The following is a 16,702-nucleotide window of genomic DNA, read 5'->3' as shown; positions in this document are numbered from 1 at the left end:
GAGGGAGAGAGTCCCGAGCAGACTCCACGCTGAGCACAGAGCTGGATGTGGCCCTCGATCTCATGGCCCTAAGATGACGACCTGACCTGAAACCAAGTCAGGCGCCAAACTAACAGAACCACCAGGTGTCCCAGAGCTAATTTTTTTTTTTGAAGGGGAGGTATTAGTGGTAAAACTATCTGATTAGCAAATGATTTAAAAATCAAAGCTGGTGGCCCTTCCACCCTGCCTTCTGGAGGCGGTGGACACGGGTTCCTTCAGGGGCCTGTGCCCACGGGGTTCCAGGAGCCTCCGTGAGCCCCGCGGTCGGGCTCAGCACGATGCTCACTCTCTTCCCCAGACTCCTGCGGGAGCAGTGGATCCGGGCCAAGTACGAACGGCAGGAGTTCACACACCCCGACAAGCAGGAGCCCTACTCCGCAGGTAAGGCCCAGCCCCCTGTCTCTCTGTCCCTGTCTCTCTGTCCCTCTGTCCCTAGCTCTCAGTCTCTGGGCCCCTCCTGCCCACTCCTGGCACTGGCGACAAATTTCGGATCTGGAGGACAACTCATTGGTCTCGGCTGGTGTCAGGTGCTCAGGCCCCGCGCCCGGGCAGCCGTAGCTCAGACAAGGCTGGTGCCATGGGGACAGCAGGGCTGCGCTGGGCTGTGTGTGGGGTGAGCAGGTGGGGCGCGATAGGACCAGAGGCCTCGGCCCAGGTGGGAAGGTGGGACTTGGGCCTGCCTCTGGGACCTGGAGCGGCCCTCCCAGGAAAAAGTTGGGTCTGGGTTCCAGAAGTGGGGGTGCGTGTGGGGCAACAACACCGACAGACCTCTCCACTGCGGGTATGTTTGGGTCCACCCCAGGCACTCAGTCCGCGACAGCGAGTCTCTCCCTCTGCCTCCTGCCACGTGGAGCTCAGGAGGTGGTAACAGCCAATGACAAGCTGGGGTCCTTCCTGCCAAAAAGTGTATCCCTGTCTCAGGCCCAGGGTCCCCCACAGAACCCATTCCTCCTAGCTCCCGGTGCCACTGGCCGTGCTTCCTCTTGGGTGTGTGTGAGACATCAGGCCAGGGGCAGGGGGACTACAGGAGGGCATGTTAGCAGGCCCCGAGCCGGGGGCCTTGAAGGCCACTGCTGTATAGACGGCGGCTTCTCCATCAGCCTCTCCAGGGCCGGCAGAAGGAGCAGAGGCCCCCATCCCACTTGCCTGCACTGAGGCCCTCACCAAGCTGTCACACAGGGGGGAGCCCAGTGCACTAGGACCCCACTAGGGACCCAGGGAGCCCGGACCATGGCCCCACACAGCCTCTAAATCTCACCTCACTGCATAGGCCTCCCCAGTGCCCCCCACATGCCCTCCTGGGTCTCCCAGGAGGAAGGACATCCAGGGGCCCCACACCCCACAGCCTCTGAGGCCTGGCCGGCCAGGTGCCCCTAAACCTAGAGCCTGTGCAGGCCCCTGCTGAGATGGAGGGAGCAGGCCCCCAGCACCTCCGAGTCCCCTATCACCAGCCCCAGTGTCGGGGTGGGGGAGCAGGTGCACCTGAGGGCTGGCGACCCCGGAGGTGTCCCTGGCCCTGCGGTTCCTCTGAGGCCTCCTCCCCCAGCCATGTGAGGAGCGCCAGGGGATTCCCGGGGGCACTTCCTGCCACAGGCGCACTTTCTCAGGCTCAGGGGATGACACGCCCACCTGGCCACGCCAACGCAGAAGTCTGGCCCCTCCGACAGGGAGGAAGGGAGACCGACACCTCAGGCTCGGGAAAGGCCCTGGCCCCGGGAGCCACACAATGCCCAGGCTGGCGGCTGCGACCCCCATGGGTCTGCAGGGCTGCAGGGACCTGCAGGGGGCTGGGGCTTGGAGGGTGATTGGGGTGCAGCCCCCCAGCCGCACCCGGGGCCTCCTGGGGGGGAGAACACAGTTGTCTGGGGGATGCCAGGCACCAAAGCTGGACGTGAGGGCAGCAAGATAGGCCACAGGGCGCAGGTCAGGGCTCAGCCCTACCGACAGAAGAGGTCCACTGATCACCAGGAAGAAACGGGGCGAAAGGGACCGTCAGCAGGCAAAGGCTCCCACAGAGCAGGGGTGGCCTGGGCCACACTGGACGCCAATAGCCGTGGAAGCTGGGGGGGGGGGGGCAGGATTTGCACGTCTCAGCATGTCCTCCCCTGGGCGTGGATGGGGTGGAGGAAACGGGCCTGGCTGGCGGAGAAGCTGTCAGACCTGCTTCCCCTGCTGTGGACGAGGCACCGGTGCCCGGACGGCGTGGCTGCCATGGCATTCCTGCCGGAAAATGCAAAGCCTCGCCCCGGCCCTGAGGAGACGCCAGGCAGACCCTGCCCGAGGGACCCTGACCGGAAAAGCTGACCAACACCCCTCAGAGGTGTCAGGCCTGGAGTGGTTGGCACGTGCGGCCCCAGACGGCATTGCGGGGCCGCGGGGCCCTCGTGAGGCCGCCGGGAAGGGGGTTAGTGCTGTGGTGCAAGGGGACTGTCCGGCTCTGAGGACCCGACCGCGGCCACCTGCGTGCGGAGCTACCTGCTGGCTCCCCTCGGGTCAGTGCCCAGGCATCCGAGTGCAGACAGGCCAGGCGTGACCCCGTGTCAGGGAGGGGGGATGAGGAGGCCACAGAGCCTGGCGTTCCCTGCCCTCGGCCAGGGTCACGAGTGTGTGCAGATAAGGCGCCTCCACCTGTGCCACCCCGGCTCACGGGTAACCCGGGTGACAGCTGCTCCTGGCTCCCGCCCCTTGCCACGCCCCACCCTGAGCCACAGCCTCAATGGCCGCCTTTCACGGGGTGGACAATGCCCCCCTGTTGTCCCGAGGGCCAGGCCGCCAGGCTGCCCCCAGTCACCGACAGACACGGCACTTCCTGCCGGGGCTTCGGCCCCCATCCCACCGCCTCCCCTCTGTGCAAAGCAGGGCTGGTCCCAGAGCTGCCGCCCCGCCCCACTGTTGTCCTGTCACAGGGCGAGCAGAGCTGGGGGGCTGGGGGCTGAGGGCTGGGGCCTCCCTGCGTGTCAGAGCCCAGCCCTGTGCCTCCGTTCCCCTTCTGTGTAGCAGGGAGGACACGGTACTCAGTGTGGGGTTGTCACTGGAAGCATGAACTGGTGTCAGGTGCAGGGCACCCAGTGGGCATCCCTGGGGTGGCTTGTGCGCGTCCAGTGGACTGAGGGCATTTGTGGGGTTTGGCCTGTGTGCCCCTCCCCAGCCCCCACTGGACTCGGGACTGTTGGCCACTTCCTGCAGCATCCTCTGTGTGGGGATCGGGGTGTGGGGCATGTGGGGTTGGCCATGCAGAAGGTTGTGCCAGGCCCCCAGCGAGGGGCTGGGGTAGCAGGGAGGGAGTGACAAAGGAGGTGAGGCCGGGCCCTCACGTCAGCCTCTGGGGGAGTAGAGCCAGGTCCTGGCTCCGTGCCTGGAGGACACCTTTCCTCCGGGCCTCCCCTGGCAGAAGCCACATGGCCTGGGGGCCCATCTCCTGCCTTGGGAGGGCCACCCGGGGTCTGGCCACAGAGCACCCAGCCCGGGCCACCTGGTAAGCCCTACTGCCCCCAGAGCGAGGCCGCGTGTCCCTGCTCCTGTCAAGAAATCAACATGTCACCTATTCACATAAGCTGCAGTCCAGCTGCGAGCCCCGTGCCCCAGGTGGGGGACAGTTCTATGAGCTGTGACAAAGGCAGGTGGGTGACAGTCCCGTTCTGTGGGCCCCACTCTGCCCCGTGGCCCAGCCTCGCACTTCTTCCAGTGTCATCCACGAATCCAGCTGCGTGGCACCTGTTGGGCCTGGTTCTGTCCATTCACCCGAGGTCGCCCCTTCCTGGGCGCAGAGTGGTGTTGGTGCGCAGAGGAGTTCCCCAGCCGGGGGACGTTGGGTTGTGTCCAGTTCAAGACCCCTGAACGCTGTGCGCAGGCTTTCGTTCTCTCCGGGTCATGTGAGAAGCAGATGGCACCTCCTCGTCAATTTAAACAAGCTGTTTCCAGACCGACCGCCCTGTCCTGCAGGCCGTGTGCCTGCCTGCACTTGGGACCGTCAGTTTTTGTGGCTTGGTTTGGCCGTTCCGGTGGGTGGGCAGTGGGGTCCCGTCACCACCGATGGTGCTGAGGATCCTGTGTGTGCTTCCTCCAGGCCATCCACGGGGCTTCCGCGAGGAGGCAGCGCGTAGGCCCCGGGGGCTGCACTGGCTCTCCCAGCTTCCAGGCCGGTGGTGTCAGAGCCAGCACAGGGTGGGGCCTGGCACACAGTGGGTGCTGGCTCGTGCTAGGGCCCAGCACACGGTAGGGGTGGGCACACAATAGGCACTCAGCAAATGCTGGGTGAACCATCTGGCCTCTGCCCCAGGACTGGTCAGTCCTTTGGGAGAAAACAGTCCCCTGGCACAGCTGAGCTCCAGGCGTGCATGTCAGGAGGGCACCCCTGGGCTCCATCCTGCTGTGTGTGCTGCGGGATCCCCCTCTCGCAGGGGTGCGGTGGGCAGGGGCGTGGGGAAGGGTGGAGCAGCACAGATCCCCCGAGCCAGCGTAGATGCCACGACAGCTCAGAGCCCTGGAGTCTGCAGGGGTCTGGAAACTGCGAGCATGGCAGGCCCTGGGTGTGGTGGGTGGGAGCCGCCCCAGGCCAGGGCCGGCAGGCGCACCTCACGGCGGAGGCCGGGTGCGAACACGGGCAGGCCGCCCGCTTCAGGCCGAGCGCCAAACAGCCGTCCTGCTGCTGAGGCCAAGTCAGGGAGCCCGGCCAGCGCGCGTCCGAAAATATTGCTGCTGCTGTTGCGGTGCCTGAAATTAGGCGTCCTGGCGGCTGGCTGTCGGGCAGCACAGGGCGCAGGAGCCAGACGGGCTTGGGGCCAGCCGGTCCCTCCATCCAGTGGGAACGGGGTGGATGCTGAGCCGCCTCCCACCCCTCTGAGCCCCGCGCCCGGCACGTCTTGAGGCGCTGCTGCCACCTGCTGGGCCGGGTGGGCAAGGCAGGCGGGCAGCCTGCAGAAGGTCAGCGCTTGGTGGCCAGGTGACCTTGGACCAGGACCTTGCCGTCTCCCTGCCTCAGCCTCCCCTTCTGTACCATGAGGATAACAACTCGGAAGTCCTTCTGGGGCTGGAATGGGATCATGTGGGTGAAGTGCTCAGCCGGGGCCTTGTCATGGGCGACGCGCAGGGGTGCTGGTGGGGACCCTCCTTGCAAATGTCACCACTCCAGCTGCCGGGGCGCAGAAGCCGCACTAGGGTGCTTCCCTGTGTTTGCGGCCTGGCTGACCTGCAGGCAAGTGGACTTCCAGCTTCGCCCTGGGTTGAGCGCTCACGCGGCCCAGTGTGTGCTTGGGGACACAGTGGCGCTGTGCGCAGGGAGTCCGGGGACACAGGCTCCGAGAGAAGAGACTCAGGGACCTCTGAGTGGGAGCAGAGGGGAGAGGCCCCATCTGGCGCTGGCCCGCGACAGACTGAGCGGCACCAGCTGCCCCCTCCCGACGCCGGGCTGCCGCCTTCTTAGGGCTGCATGACTCAAGAACAGAGAAGATAGTCCGTGTCTCCGTGCCGTCAGGGAGCGGCCTGCCAGGGCCACGGGGGGGCGGGGACAGGGGGCGCAGCTGCCAGGGTCCCAGCTCCACGGGCGGCTGAGAGGACAAATGGTGGGCCCCACCTGCCGCCCTGGCCCCCCCTCCCGTCACGGGCGGCCCCGGGTGGCACTGCACAGGGAGAGCCCCGAAACCCAGGACAGCAGAGACCGTCGGGCGGCTTGTGTAGGAACCCGCAGACCCTGCCTGTGACCAGCAAACCCCCGTGAATCGCGCCAAGGGGCTTGAGCGTGAGGGCCGCCCACTGGGCAGGAGAGGAAGGAGCTGCGGGCCCGGCGGCAGCGGACTCTACAGCCAGGCACAGGCTGCACGGGGCCCGGCTCACTGGGCACAGGGTCCTAGGGCGGGCATCGCACCCAGGGACGGGAAGGGACGGGACAGGTGGAAGTCACCAGGAAGCATTCCCTTCCTACCACTGCCGGAACAACTGGCTGCAAAATTTGTGCCTTAAAATGACAGACTGACCGTCCCGAGGGTCGGGGGCTGCAGTGAAGGTGGGAGCAGGGCTGGCTCCTCCCCGCGTCTTCCACTCCTGTTTCCGTGGTCATTCTCCTGCTGCCTCCCCTGTGCGAGGGCCCTTGTGACCTCAGGCCCACCTGGACGACGCAGGATGCCCGCCCGTCCGCAGACCCTCCTGTCCTGAGGACTCAGGGTCCCTGAGCGGGCGCCCTGCTCTGCTCCTCCACCCCCACCCAGGGTGCCCTGGTCTGCTCCTGTTCGGCTCCTCCGCCCCCACCCAGGGTGCCCTGGTCTGCTCCTGTTCGGCTCCTCCGCCCCCACCCAGGGTGGCCGCACAGGTGCATGCTCCAGGTGCGTGCAGGACCCTGCACACAGGGTAGCACACTGCACCCCCCCACGTGTGTTTATTGCGCCTCCAGAAAGAAAAAGGTTAACACCCCAAGAGCAAGCAGCAGTGGGCAGCCTGTGGGGGAGGGGGTGGCCCCGGGTCCCGGCACCACGGGTGAGTCTGGCTGCACCCACCATGCTTTGCAGCCCTGAGGCCACCAAGACCCCTGGCCGCAGACCGGATGGCTGGCTGGTGTCCTGCCACCTGCACCCTTTCTGCGAGTCGGAATGATGGCCTCCGCGCCCTGACCCTCTGACCTGCACCCTTTCTCCCCAGGGTACCGAGAAGGCTTTCTCTGGAAGCGCGGCCGGGACAACGGGCAGTTTTTAAGCAGGAAGTTTGTGCTGACGGAACGAGAAGGTTCCCTGAAGTATTTCAACAGAAACGATGTGAGTCTGGCCCAGGGCCTGCAGAGGGGGGCGTGCTGTCCCCAGCTGCCCCCTCCTGTGGGGATCCCCATCCGCCCACCCCTTGATCACAGTGGCTTCCTGGGGCCAGGCCTGGGTCGGTCATGGTGGGAAAAGAGATGAGAAGCCCTTCCCCGCTGGGCTGTCCCCGACCTGAGAGGGGCGGCCAGGCAGGTTGGGAAGACCCTGTGGCCCACCGGGGCCTGCCCCTCCCCAGACCAGCTCCAGGTCAGAGCACGCCCCCATGACCCACAGAGCCAGAGGGCATCGCAGGACGGCGAGCCAGCCCCTGGGGCGGAGAGGAAAGCCAGGCTGGCAGGGATGGGGGCACACCAGACAGAGAAGGGGTCTGCCTAGGAGTTGAACACTCGCCCTCCTCATCCCCAGGGAGGGGACTGCTGTTAATTTGGACATACAGGTCAGGAGGCCCAGGCCCAGAGAAGGTTAGTAACTTACCCCAAGCCACACAGCACAGCCAGCACTGACAGGCCCACCCCTGCTTCCAGGCCAAGGAGCCCAAGGCCGTCATGAAGATCGAGCATCTGAACGCCACCTTCCAGCCAGCCAAGATCGGCCACCCCCACGGCCTGCAGGTCACCTACCTGAAGGACAACAGCACCCGCAACATCTTTGTCTACCATGAAGATGGGAAGGTGCGTTCTCGGGCTGCTTGGCAGGGGTGGGGAGCTGGGCCGCCCCACCCACTCACACCCAGAGCCTCTGTAGGTTAAGGGTGCAGGGGAGGGGGTGCCCAGCAGCCCCTCTGGGTCCGTCCTTATGTCCACTGGTGGCCCCTCCTCCTCATTGCTTTGGTGCGTCCATTTCTACCTTCAGAGCTGGGCTGTAAAGGGCGAAATGTGTCTGCACTTCAGACACACGTCTGGCGACCACCTCTCAATCTTTTATCACTAAAATACGCATCAAATTCATCATTTTCGCAATGTTTGAGATATGGTTCTGAGGTACTGGGTACATTCATTGTGCCGCCGTCCCCCCATCAAGCTCCAGAACATTCTGTCCCCATGACACACTGACCCCCGGCTGCGCCCACTGTCTGCTCTGTCTGTGAGTCTGACGATGCCAGGACCTCGTGTGCATGGTGTCCCCGTGTGCATTCTGGTCTGGCTTGTGTCACTCGACCTCACATCCTCAGGGCGTGTCCCCACGGTAGCAGGTGTCCAGTTCCTTCCAAAGGCTGTTGTGTGTATGGACCACATTGTGTTTATCTGTTCCTACCCTGATGGACAGTCGGGTTGCTTCCACGGGCTGGCTGTCACGAAGGATGCTGCTATGAAGTTGGGGGGACAAATCTCTCAGATCCTACATTCAATTCTTCTGATTATATAGCCAGATGTGGAATTGTGGGATCACGTGGAAATTACTTTTTTGGGGACCCTCCCCACTGTCGTCCACAGCAGTTTCACAGTTTGCATTCCCACCAACCGGGCATGAGGGTTCTCATTTTTCACATCCTCGCCAACACCTGTTTCTGGGTTCTGATTTTAGCCATTCTGTGTGTGAGGTGCTATCTCATTTTGGTGCAGATTTGCGTATCCCTGATGATGAGGGATGTTGAGCATCTTTTCATGTCCTGCTTGACCACTTTGTATGTCTTCAGAGAAAGGCCTATTCAGGTCCCATTTTGCTCATTTTGGATTTGGGTTGTTTTTTCTGGTGTTGTGTTTTAGGGCTTCTCTATATATTCTGGATATTAAGCCTTTATCAGATACATGACTTGAAAACATTTTCTCCCATCCTGTGGGTTGCCTTTCACTCTGTGGATAGTGTCCCCGGAAGCACAAAATTTCAGAATTTTCATGAAGTCCAATTTCTCTTTTTCTTTTGTTGCCTATGCCTGTGGTGTCAGATCAACAAAATCATCACCATATCCAATGCCATGAAGCTTCTGCCTTGTGTTTTCCTCTAAGATATTTATTGTTCAGGTTTTACATTTAGGTCCTTGATCCATTGAGTTAATTTTTAAAAATATTTTATTTACTTGAGAGACAAAAGAGATAGAGCATGGGGGTGGGTGGGTGAAGAGGGCAGCCTCAGATGGCACTGAGCAGGGAGCCTGATGGGGGTTTGATCCCAGCCCCCCCCCCCCGTGATCATGACCTGAGCCAAAGGAGCCACCCAGGTGCCCCTCCACTGAGTTAATTTTTATATGTGGTATGAGAGAAGAGTCCAACTTCATTCTTTTTCATGTGGCTATCCAGTTTTCCTAGCACCATTTGTTGTTCTTTCTGGGGATCCCTGGGTGGTTCAGCGGCTTAGCATCTGCCTTCAGCCCAGGGGGTGATCCTGGAGTCCCGGGATCAAGTCCCACATCGGGGTTCCTGCATGGAGCCTGCTTCTCCCTCTGCCTGTGTCTCTGCCTCTCTCTCTCTCTCTCTGTCTCTCATGAGTAAATGAATAATCTTTTTTTTTTTAAAGACTGTTCTTTCTTCATTGAATGGTGTTGGCACCCTTTCTCAAAAAAATCATTTGACCCATTTCTGGGCTGTCTTCTATTCTGGTCTATGTCTGCCTTTATGCCAGTGCCATGTTATTTAGACTGTGACTTTGTAATAAGTTTTGAAATTAGAATTGCGATTCCTCCAGTTTTGTTCTTTTTTAGAATTCTTTAGCTACTTGGGTTCCCAGATATTCCAAATGAATTTTGTCAAATATGTGTTATGCATCAACTGAGATGATCACGTGGTTTGTTCTTCCTTCATTCTGCTGTGATATATTACACTCATCCATTCCCATGTTGAACATCCCTTGCATTTCAGGGATAAATCACACTTTGTCATGGTGTATGTTCCTTAATATGCTGCTGAACTCTGTGTGCTAGTATTTTCTTGAGGATTTTTTTTTTAAAGATTTTATTTGAGAGAAAGCACATGAGCAGGGGGAGGAGCAGAGAGAGGGAGACATGCTGACTCCCTGTCAAGACCTGAGCTAAAGGCAGACGCTTAGCAGACAGAGCCACACAGGCATCCCCTAGCCACACTTTAAATACTTCGTTGTCAAGGGCCATTTCTATCACTGCAGAAAGTTCTATCAGACGGTGCTACGTGAGATCTGACAGGAGGGGGAATTCAGTACTTCACAAATCAGGACACAGCAGCAGCTCAGCTGAAAGGCCTCACATTTATTACTCAACCAACTTACTAGTATAGAGGCATAGTAACAGAGAGAATCTCTGTTCCTTCCTACCAATAGGAATGTCAATAGACATGTCTTATCAAGGGAATGATTTTCTCTGTTTCTTGAGGATTTTTGCATCTGTGTTCACAAGGGATACTGGTCTGTGGCTGTCTTGTATTTCTGTCTGGCTTTGGTATCCAGGTTATGCTGGGTGAAATACAGAACACCGCACAGAAAGAGTTGGGAGGCGCTCCCTCCTCCTCAGTTCTCTTGCAAAGCTTGGAGGGGATTGGTGTTGGTCATTAAAGGTGGAGAATTCACCAGTAAAGCCATCAGGGCCAGGGCTTTTCTTGGTTGGGAATTTCCGATGTCTGATCCCATCTCCTTCCTCGTTCATAGGCCTCTTCAGATGGTCCACGTCTTTGTGATTTAGTCTCGGTGGGTTTTCTCTTTCCGGGAATTTGCCCACTTCATCTAGGTCACCCCGTTGTTGGCATACAGCTGTTCACTGAACCCTCTCCTAGACCTTTTTAGTTCTGGGAGTGGCGTCCCCGACTTTGTGTCTGATTCTAGTGACTTGAGTCTATTTCTTAGTCCATCCAGCTCGAGGACTGCCGATCCATCAATCTTTTTGAAGAACTGACTTCTGGTTTCATTTATTTTCTCTCGTGGTTCTCTTTTATTTCATTGATCTCTGCTCCAGTGTTTATGACTTCTTCCCTTCTGCCAGCTTTGGGTTTAGTTTGTTCAGTTTCTCGTCTAGCTCCTTCAGTTGTAGATCGGTTGTTGGTTTGACATCCTTTCCTTCTGGATTTTAACGCCAGCACGTAGAGTTACAGATTTCCCTGTTAGCAGCACCGTGGCTACACCCCGTGTTCTGGCGTGGCGTTCTGTTTTCCTTCATCGAATTTCATTTCATTTCTAATTTCCCTGGTGATTTCCTCTTTGGTTTCCACTGCGTGTTTAAAAGTGTGTTAAATTTCCGTGATGTTGTGAATGTTTGTTTTTTTGTGTGTGTTGACTTCTAACTCCATCCTGTTGTGGCCAGAGAGGATATTTTGTATGTAGCCTACCTTTTAAAATCTATGAAGACTTACCTGAGGCCTCACGTGTGGTCGATCCCATACGACAGTACAACGTCCAGTGGGCACCGGGGGGGAACGCGTGTGCCATCCTAATTGGGTGGACCGTCTGGTTGGACGGGGTTGGTTGCTGGGGCAAGTCCTCCGTGTCCTTACTCCTGTCCGTGTTTCTTGCATCACTCTGAGTGCAGCATCACTGTCTCCAGCTGTTATTCTAGGCTGGCTAGTCCCTTTAGTTCTGTGGGTTTTGCTTCTTATGTTTTAATGGTCTGTGCTCAGGTGCATAAATGCTTGTAATTGTTAGATCTTCCTGCTGTATTGAGGATTTTACTCACATGTACTGTCCCTCCTCATCCCTTGTGACCTTTTCCTGACTTAGTCTGTTTGTGTGATGTTGGTGGAACCAGCTGTCTCCTGGGGACTGTCTGCACGTAACGTGTGTTCCCATCGTGACTCTCAACCTGCTGTGTCTTTAGATCTCAGCTGAGTCTCTCTAGACAGCCAGTGGTCGCAGCACGTGTTTTTATCCATCCTGCCTGCCGTTCTCTGTGTTGACTGGAGAGGCTCTTTCGTTTACCTTTAAAGGGAACGCTGGTGAGGAGGGGCTTCCTCCTGTCCAGTGCGTTTTGTGTTGTGTGTGGCCTACGGCTTTTTTCTCCCTTGTTTCCTGCGTTCCTGTCTCCTTCTGTGTTTAGTTTTTTAGTGAAATGTTTAAATTCCCTCCTAATTCCTTTTGTGTATATTCTATAGCTCTTTTGTTTGTGGTTGCCATGGGGATTACATTTAGCATACTAAATTTATAACTTTCTAAATCAATTTTATAGTTTATTTATTTTTAAGATTTTATTTATTTATTCACGAGAGACTACAGAGAGAGGCAGAGACATAGGCAGAGGGAGAAGCAGGCCACCCATGGAGGGCCTGTTGTGAGACTGGATCCCAGGACCCCTGGGGTCACAACCTGAGCCAAAGGCAGATGCTCAACCATTGAGCCACCCAGGCGTCCCATTGATTTTACAGTTTGATTTCAGTAACATGCAGAAACCTTCTCCTTCACAGCTGTGTGTACACACCTTTTTGGTTGTCAATGTCAAAGTATTACATCTTTACACACTCTGTGCTCCAAGATATAATCATTCTTTTAAATGTACTATTTCCTAATGTAAGTATAAAATAAGATTTGCAAATACAAACAAGTTTAGTAATGGTAGCTTTTAATTTTTGATTACTTTTTTGTTTAAAAGCATGAGTCTTTTAAATCCTATACAGGAGAGTTACAAACCTTTCCTGAGATCCTCATTTCTCCATATGGCTTCAGTTACTACTGTTCTTTCATCTCATCCTTGTTCCTGGTCTGAGGGGGAAAGTGCTCAGTTGTTCCCCAGGGTGTGTGAGGTCAGCTGTAGGTTTGTCCCATGATAAGGCTTTATCAGGTCAACATGGCCTATCGAACCTCACTTTGTTTTTATCGTGAACAGATGTTGTATTTTGTCAAATGCTTTCCTTTGCTTTTTCTTCATACGTTGAGATGATCATACAGTTCCTAAACCTTTTGTTTATAGGACGTATCCCGTTGACTGGTTTGTGAATGTTGTGCCATCCTTGCTTGCATCCCTGGAAGCTACTTGCTAGGGGTGAATGATCCTTTCAACCATATTGTTGGATTCAGTTTGCTGGTATTTTGTTCAGGATTTTTACATCCTCATGGATGCAAAATTTTGCATGGCCTGTAGCTTTTTTCATAGTGCATTTGTCTGCTTTGCTATCAGGATAATGCTTGCCTCATAGAAAGAAGAAAAGCTTCCAGATTCAGTTTTTTTGCAATAGTTTGGGAATAGTTATTAACATTTTTAAAAATGTTTGGTAAAATTCACTAGTGAAGCCATCTGGTCCTGGACTTTTGTGTGTTGTGAGTTCTTTGATTATGGATTCCATTTTGTTACTAGTAATTGGCGTGTTCAAATTTTCTGTTTCTTCATGATCTGGTTTTGGAAGACTGCATGCACTGTTATGTGGTATTAACAGGTTCTAGGCAAGACATGAATCAAAGCACGTGGGCCAATCTTTAGCTTTATCCGGAAACCTCCACTTTCCTTGGGAGTTTGAGCCCAGGGCCCTTCTGTATGTGTAGCATGACGCTCTGCTGGCCTGAGTCCCCAATGGGCCTCCTTCCCTCAAAGAGGGTTGTGGACACCTGCTGTGGGCTGGGCCCTGTGCCTGGACACAGGTAAGCCTGTTTGACATGGTTCCACCCTCAGTGAGTGATTGCAGTTTGCCAGTAGATACAGGCATGGATCAGCGACAAGTGACTAAAATCTCACCTGTACTGAGTGCTGGGAACAGTGACTGTGAATAATGGGGCGGGGGGGGGGTACTGCATCCCAAGGGTAAAGACAGGTGCTGGAGTGGCATGTGCAAAGGCCTTGTGGCCAAATGCAACAGAACATATCTGAGCACTGACAAGGTGGAGGCTGGCAGGAAAGGAAGGGCAGAGCCTGCAGGGCCTGCGGCCATGCTGTGGACTTCTATCTTTATTGGAGATGCAGTGGTTCGTTGGGAAGGTGTCACAGCCCAACTTGAACTGCTGGTGACCCTTCCAGTTACCATGGTTTCAATGATCTGAAGGAGTCCTGAGGGAGGTGGGAGGCCTGGCCCCAGGGGTTGTGGGGAGACTGGAGAGCACAGTGGTGAGGGCAGGGCCCAGAGTGTAAGTCACTGCCTGGATTGGGAGTCCTGTGCACCAGGCGGGGAAGACAGTGCAGAAGGAGACACTGCAGCACTGGGCCAGCCCAAGGGGACAGGTCTGGTGACAAGGTGTGGTCAGCAACTTGTGGGGTGTGCAGCAGGTGGGTTGGCAGAGGAGGAATTGTGGCTGTGGTCCAGGTGGGCATAGAGTGACCCCTGTGGGCAGCACGGGAGCCCTAACTGGCGTGCAGGTGCCCTGTGGCCGGCAATGGCCAGGTGTTGGCAGGGGAAGGAGCTATTTGGGTCAGCCAGGGTTGGGGCAGAGTCCAGCATCCGGTGGGTAGGGGTCCCTGGAGTGGGGGGCAGGGCAGCAAGGAGAGGTAGGGGCTGCGGGTCTACCCTGTCCAGTGAGGGACTTTGGCTCACGTAGAGCCGCACTTGAAGATTGGAGGCAGCAGCTCTGGGTGGATTTAAAAATAGATGAGCCTCACTCTGGGCAACATGTGCTGTTTGTAAAAATAGCCCCATCTGAGAGGAGAAAAGCCACCCGTGCCCAAGCTACATCAGGGCCTGGGGGCCGGCTGGCCATAGCACGGCCCGCTCCCAGGCCCCCAGCCACCCCGGGGCCGGCCTGCAGCATACGCCCACGCTCCCGCCTGTGCTCACGGCAGCCCTTCCCCGGCACACAGTGGGGGGGGGCGGGATCTGGACAGTCCAAGGGAGGCAGAGCTCACGGCCCTGCTGGCGGCCAGCCCCGGGGCCGAGGCCCATACCTGCTCCCACCCACAGGAGATCGTGGACTGGTTCAATGCGCTCCGTGCAGCCCGCTTCCACTACCTGCAGGTGGCGTTCCCAGGGGCCAGTGATGCCGATGTGAGTGGCGGCTCCTTGTACCTGCTGGGGGATGAGGGGTACCCCGCTAGCCTGGGGTGGTGGGCGGAGGGCGGGCCAAGGGCTCCCACACACCCCCCTCCTTTATCCTGGGACCTCTTGGCCCAGGGGCAGCGAGAAAGGGGGGAGGGGGCCCGTCGGGGAGGGCCCCAGCCTGAGCCCATCTTCTGCCCTAGCTGGTGCCCAAGCTGTCCCGGAACTACCTGAAGGAAGGCTACATGGAGAAAACCGGGCCCAAGGTGGGTCTGACCGGCAGCCTCCACGGAGATCACTGTCCTGGCCACCAGGGTCTGGGGTGGCCTTGGAGGGTCAGAGCGCCTGCAGCGCCCCGGGCGAGGACTCAGGGTGTCCTTGGGTACTTCTAACAGGTCCCATTGGTGCGGATGGCCCGGGACTGTAGCGCTCTGGCCCTCTGCATCGGCCACCTGTGTGCAGCACACACGATTGCCCCTGCAGCCCAGGCGGGGCTCTAACTGCCCCCAGGGAGGAGTGGCGAGGAGGAAGCGGTGCGGAGGGCAGGGGAGGACCCCACCATGGGAGGAACGACCAGCGCAAAGGCCCTGGTGCGGCCCCGGGCGGACAGCCCGCAGGAAGCGTGAAGCAGGATGAATGAGCGTACGTGGGGGGTGAGGGGGAGTTCGTGTTCCTCAGGCTGACTGGCCGGCACCCGGCGCTCTCTGACCCGCAGCAGACGGAAGGCTTCCGGAAGCGCTGGTTCACCATGGATGACCGGAGGCTCATGTACTTCAAAGATCCCCTGGTAAGGGCGGGTCTGGGCTGGGATCAGCGGGGCCCCTCGCAGGGGGACGTCTCCTCCCCCACAACGCTGAGAAGAGTGGCAGGCCCACGTTTGCTGCCCATGGGCTGTGGGGACGAGGAGCAGGAGGGAGGGCTGGATCTCGGGGGTCCAGACTCACAGGACCCGCCCACAGGATGCCTTCGCTCGTGGGGAAGTCTTCATCGGCAGCAGAGAGAGCGGCTACACGGTGCTGGACGGGCTCCCACCGTCCACCCAGGGCCATCACTGGCCACACGGCATCACCATCGTCACGCCGGAACGGAGGTTCCTGCTGGCCTGCGAGACAGAGACGGAGCAGCGGGCCTGGGTGGAAGCTTTTCGGAAGGTGGTGGACAGGCCCATGCTACCCCAGGAGTACGCAGGTAAGTGCAGGTGGGGGCTGGGGAGGGAGCCCCAACCTCCCATGTGGCTGTGACACGGCTGGATGCTGTTCTTTTCCAGTGGAAGCCCACTTCAAGCATAAACCCTAACAAGAGGTGGTTCTGGAGGCCCGAGGGAGCTGGACTCGCTGGAAGTGTCCATCGAGGAGGCAGCGGCCAGCCTGGAGGGCCGGCAGATGGAGGAACCGGCGTCCGGGCCCTGCGCTAAGGGGCAGCCCCACACACGGCCAGGTGGGGCCTGAGCTTTAGCCACTAGGACCTGTTTCTCTGGACACTCGCTGCAGGCCACCGGCCTCTGACCCCACCGTGCTGCCGTCCCCGCCCCCTCCCTGCCCACTGGACCACCCTTCCTGAGGCCCGGGCCTGGCTCCGGGCAGCCCGGCAGCCCCTCACCGACTCCCCTGCCACCTGAGCGGGACCCTGCCCCTGAGCGGGAGGTCGGGCTATGGGGACAGTGGGCGGCCTGCATGCCTCCTCTCCTCCAAGTCCCCTTCAACAAGTATTTATTGAGCACCTGCTGTGTGTCAGTCGTGGGGTCCTGGGTGCTAGCATGGGGGACACCGTCCTCCCCCTCAAGCAGCTGACCTGGCACGTGCATGAGGGTTCTGGGCTCAGAGGTACCCCCTGAGCTGTGGCTCCCACATGCCATGGCCTCAGGACTGCCTGCCGGCTGGGCCCCACATGCCTAGATCAGGAGGGAGGATGGAGGGTCAGCTCCTGTCTGCTGCCCCGCTCCACTGGCCTGACCTTGTGGCCACCGAGCCCTTGGAAGATAGAGTGGCCCCCACAGGACCCAGCATGCTGCTGGCCAGCCAGTACTTACAGCCACTGAGCCTCCTCCCCAGGTGCCCCTGGCTCTGTCCACCCTTGGGGGGCTTGGGGGGGGGGAACAGTGTTTTTAGATGAGGGGTACCTGCCGGGTGATCT

At 58.3% G+C, this 16,702-nt stretch overlaps 1 protein-coding gene across 2 annotated transcripts in view; it reads left to right on the top strand.

Moving 5' to 3' along the window:
• ADAP1 (ArfGAP with dual PH domains 1) overlaps nucleotides 1-16,288 on the top strand; it is a 52,337-nt gene extending 36,049 nt beyond the window's left edge. For both annotated transcript variants that reach the window (XM_055339782.1, XM_055339783.1), the window contains exons 4-11: nucleotides 341-423; nucleotides 6,673-6,785; nucleotides 7,310-7,456; nucleotides 14,495-14,578; nucleotides 14,773-14,835; nucleotides 15,285-15,356; nucleotides 15,529-15,757; nucleotides 15,837-16,288. In XM_055339782.1, the coding sequence (XP_055195757.1) occupies nucleotides 341-423; nucleotides 6,673-6,785; nucleotides 7,310-7,456; nucleotides 14,495-14,578; nucleotides 14,773-14,835; nucleotides 15,285-15,356; nucleotides 15,529-15,757; nucleotides 15,837-15,865 (820 nt within the window). In that variant the 3' untranslated portion in view covers nucleotides 15,866-16,288. The remainder of the gene's footprint in view (nucleotides 1-340; nucleotides 424-6,672; nucleotides 6,786-7,309; nucleotides 7,457-14,494; nucleotides 14,579-14,772; nucleotides 14,836-15,284; nucleotides 15,357-15,528; nucleotides 15,758-15,836) is intronic.
• Nucleotides 16,289-16,702: the final 414 nt, after the last annotated feature.

This window comes from Nyctereutes procyonoides, unplaced genomic scaffold (genome assembly GCF_905146905.1).
Source record: "Nyctereutes procyonoides isolate TBG_1078 unplaced genomic scaffold, NYPRO_anot_genome, whole genome shotgun sequence".
Classification (NCBI taxonomy): Eukaryota; Metazoa; Chordata; class Mammalia; order Carnivora; family Canidae; genus Nyctereutes; species Nyctereutes procyonoides.
This window is presented reverse-complemented; position numbering and strand designations above follow the sequence as displayed.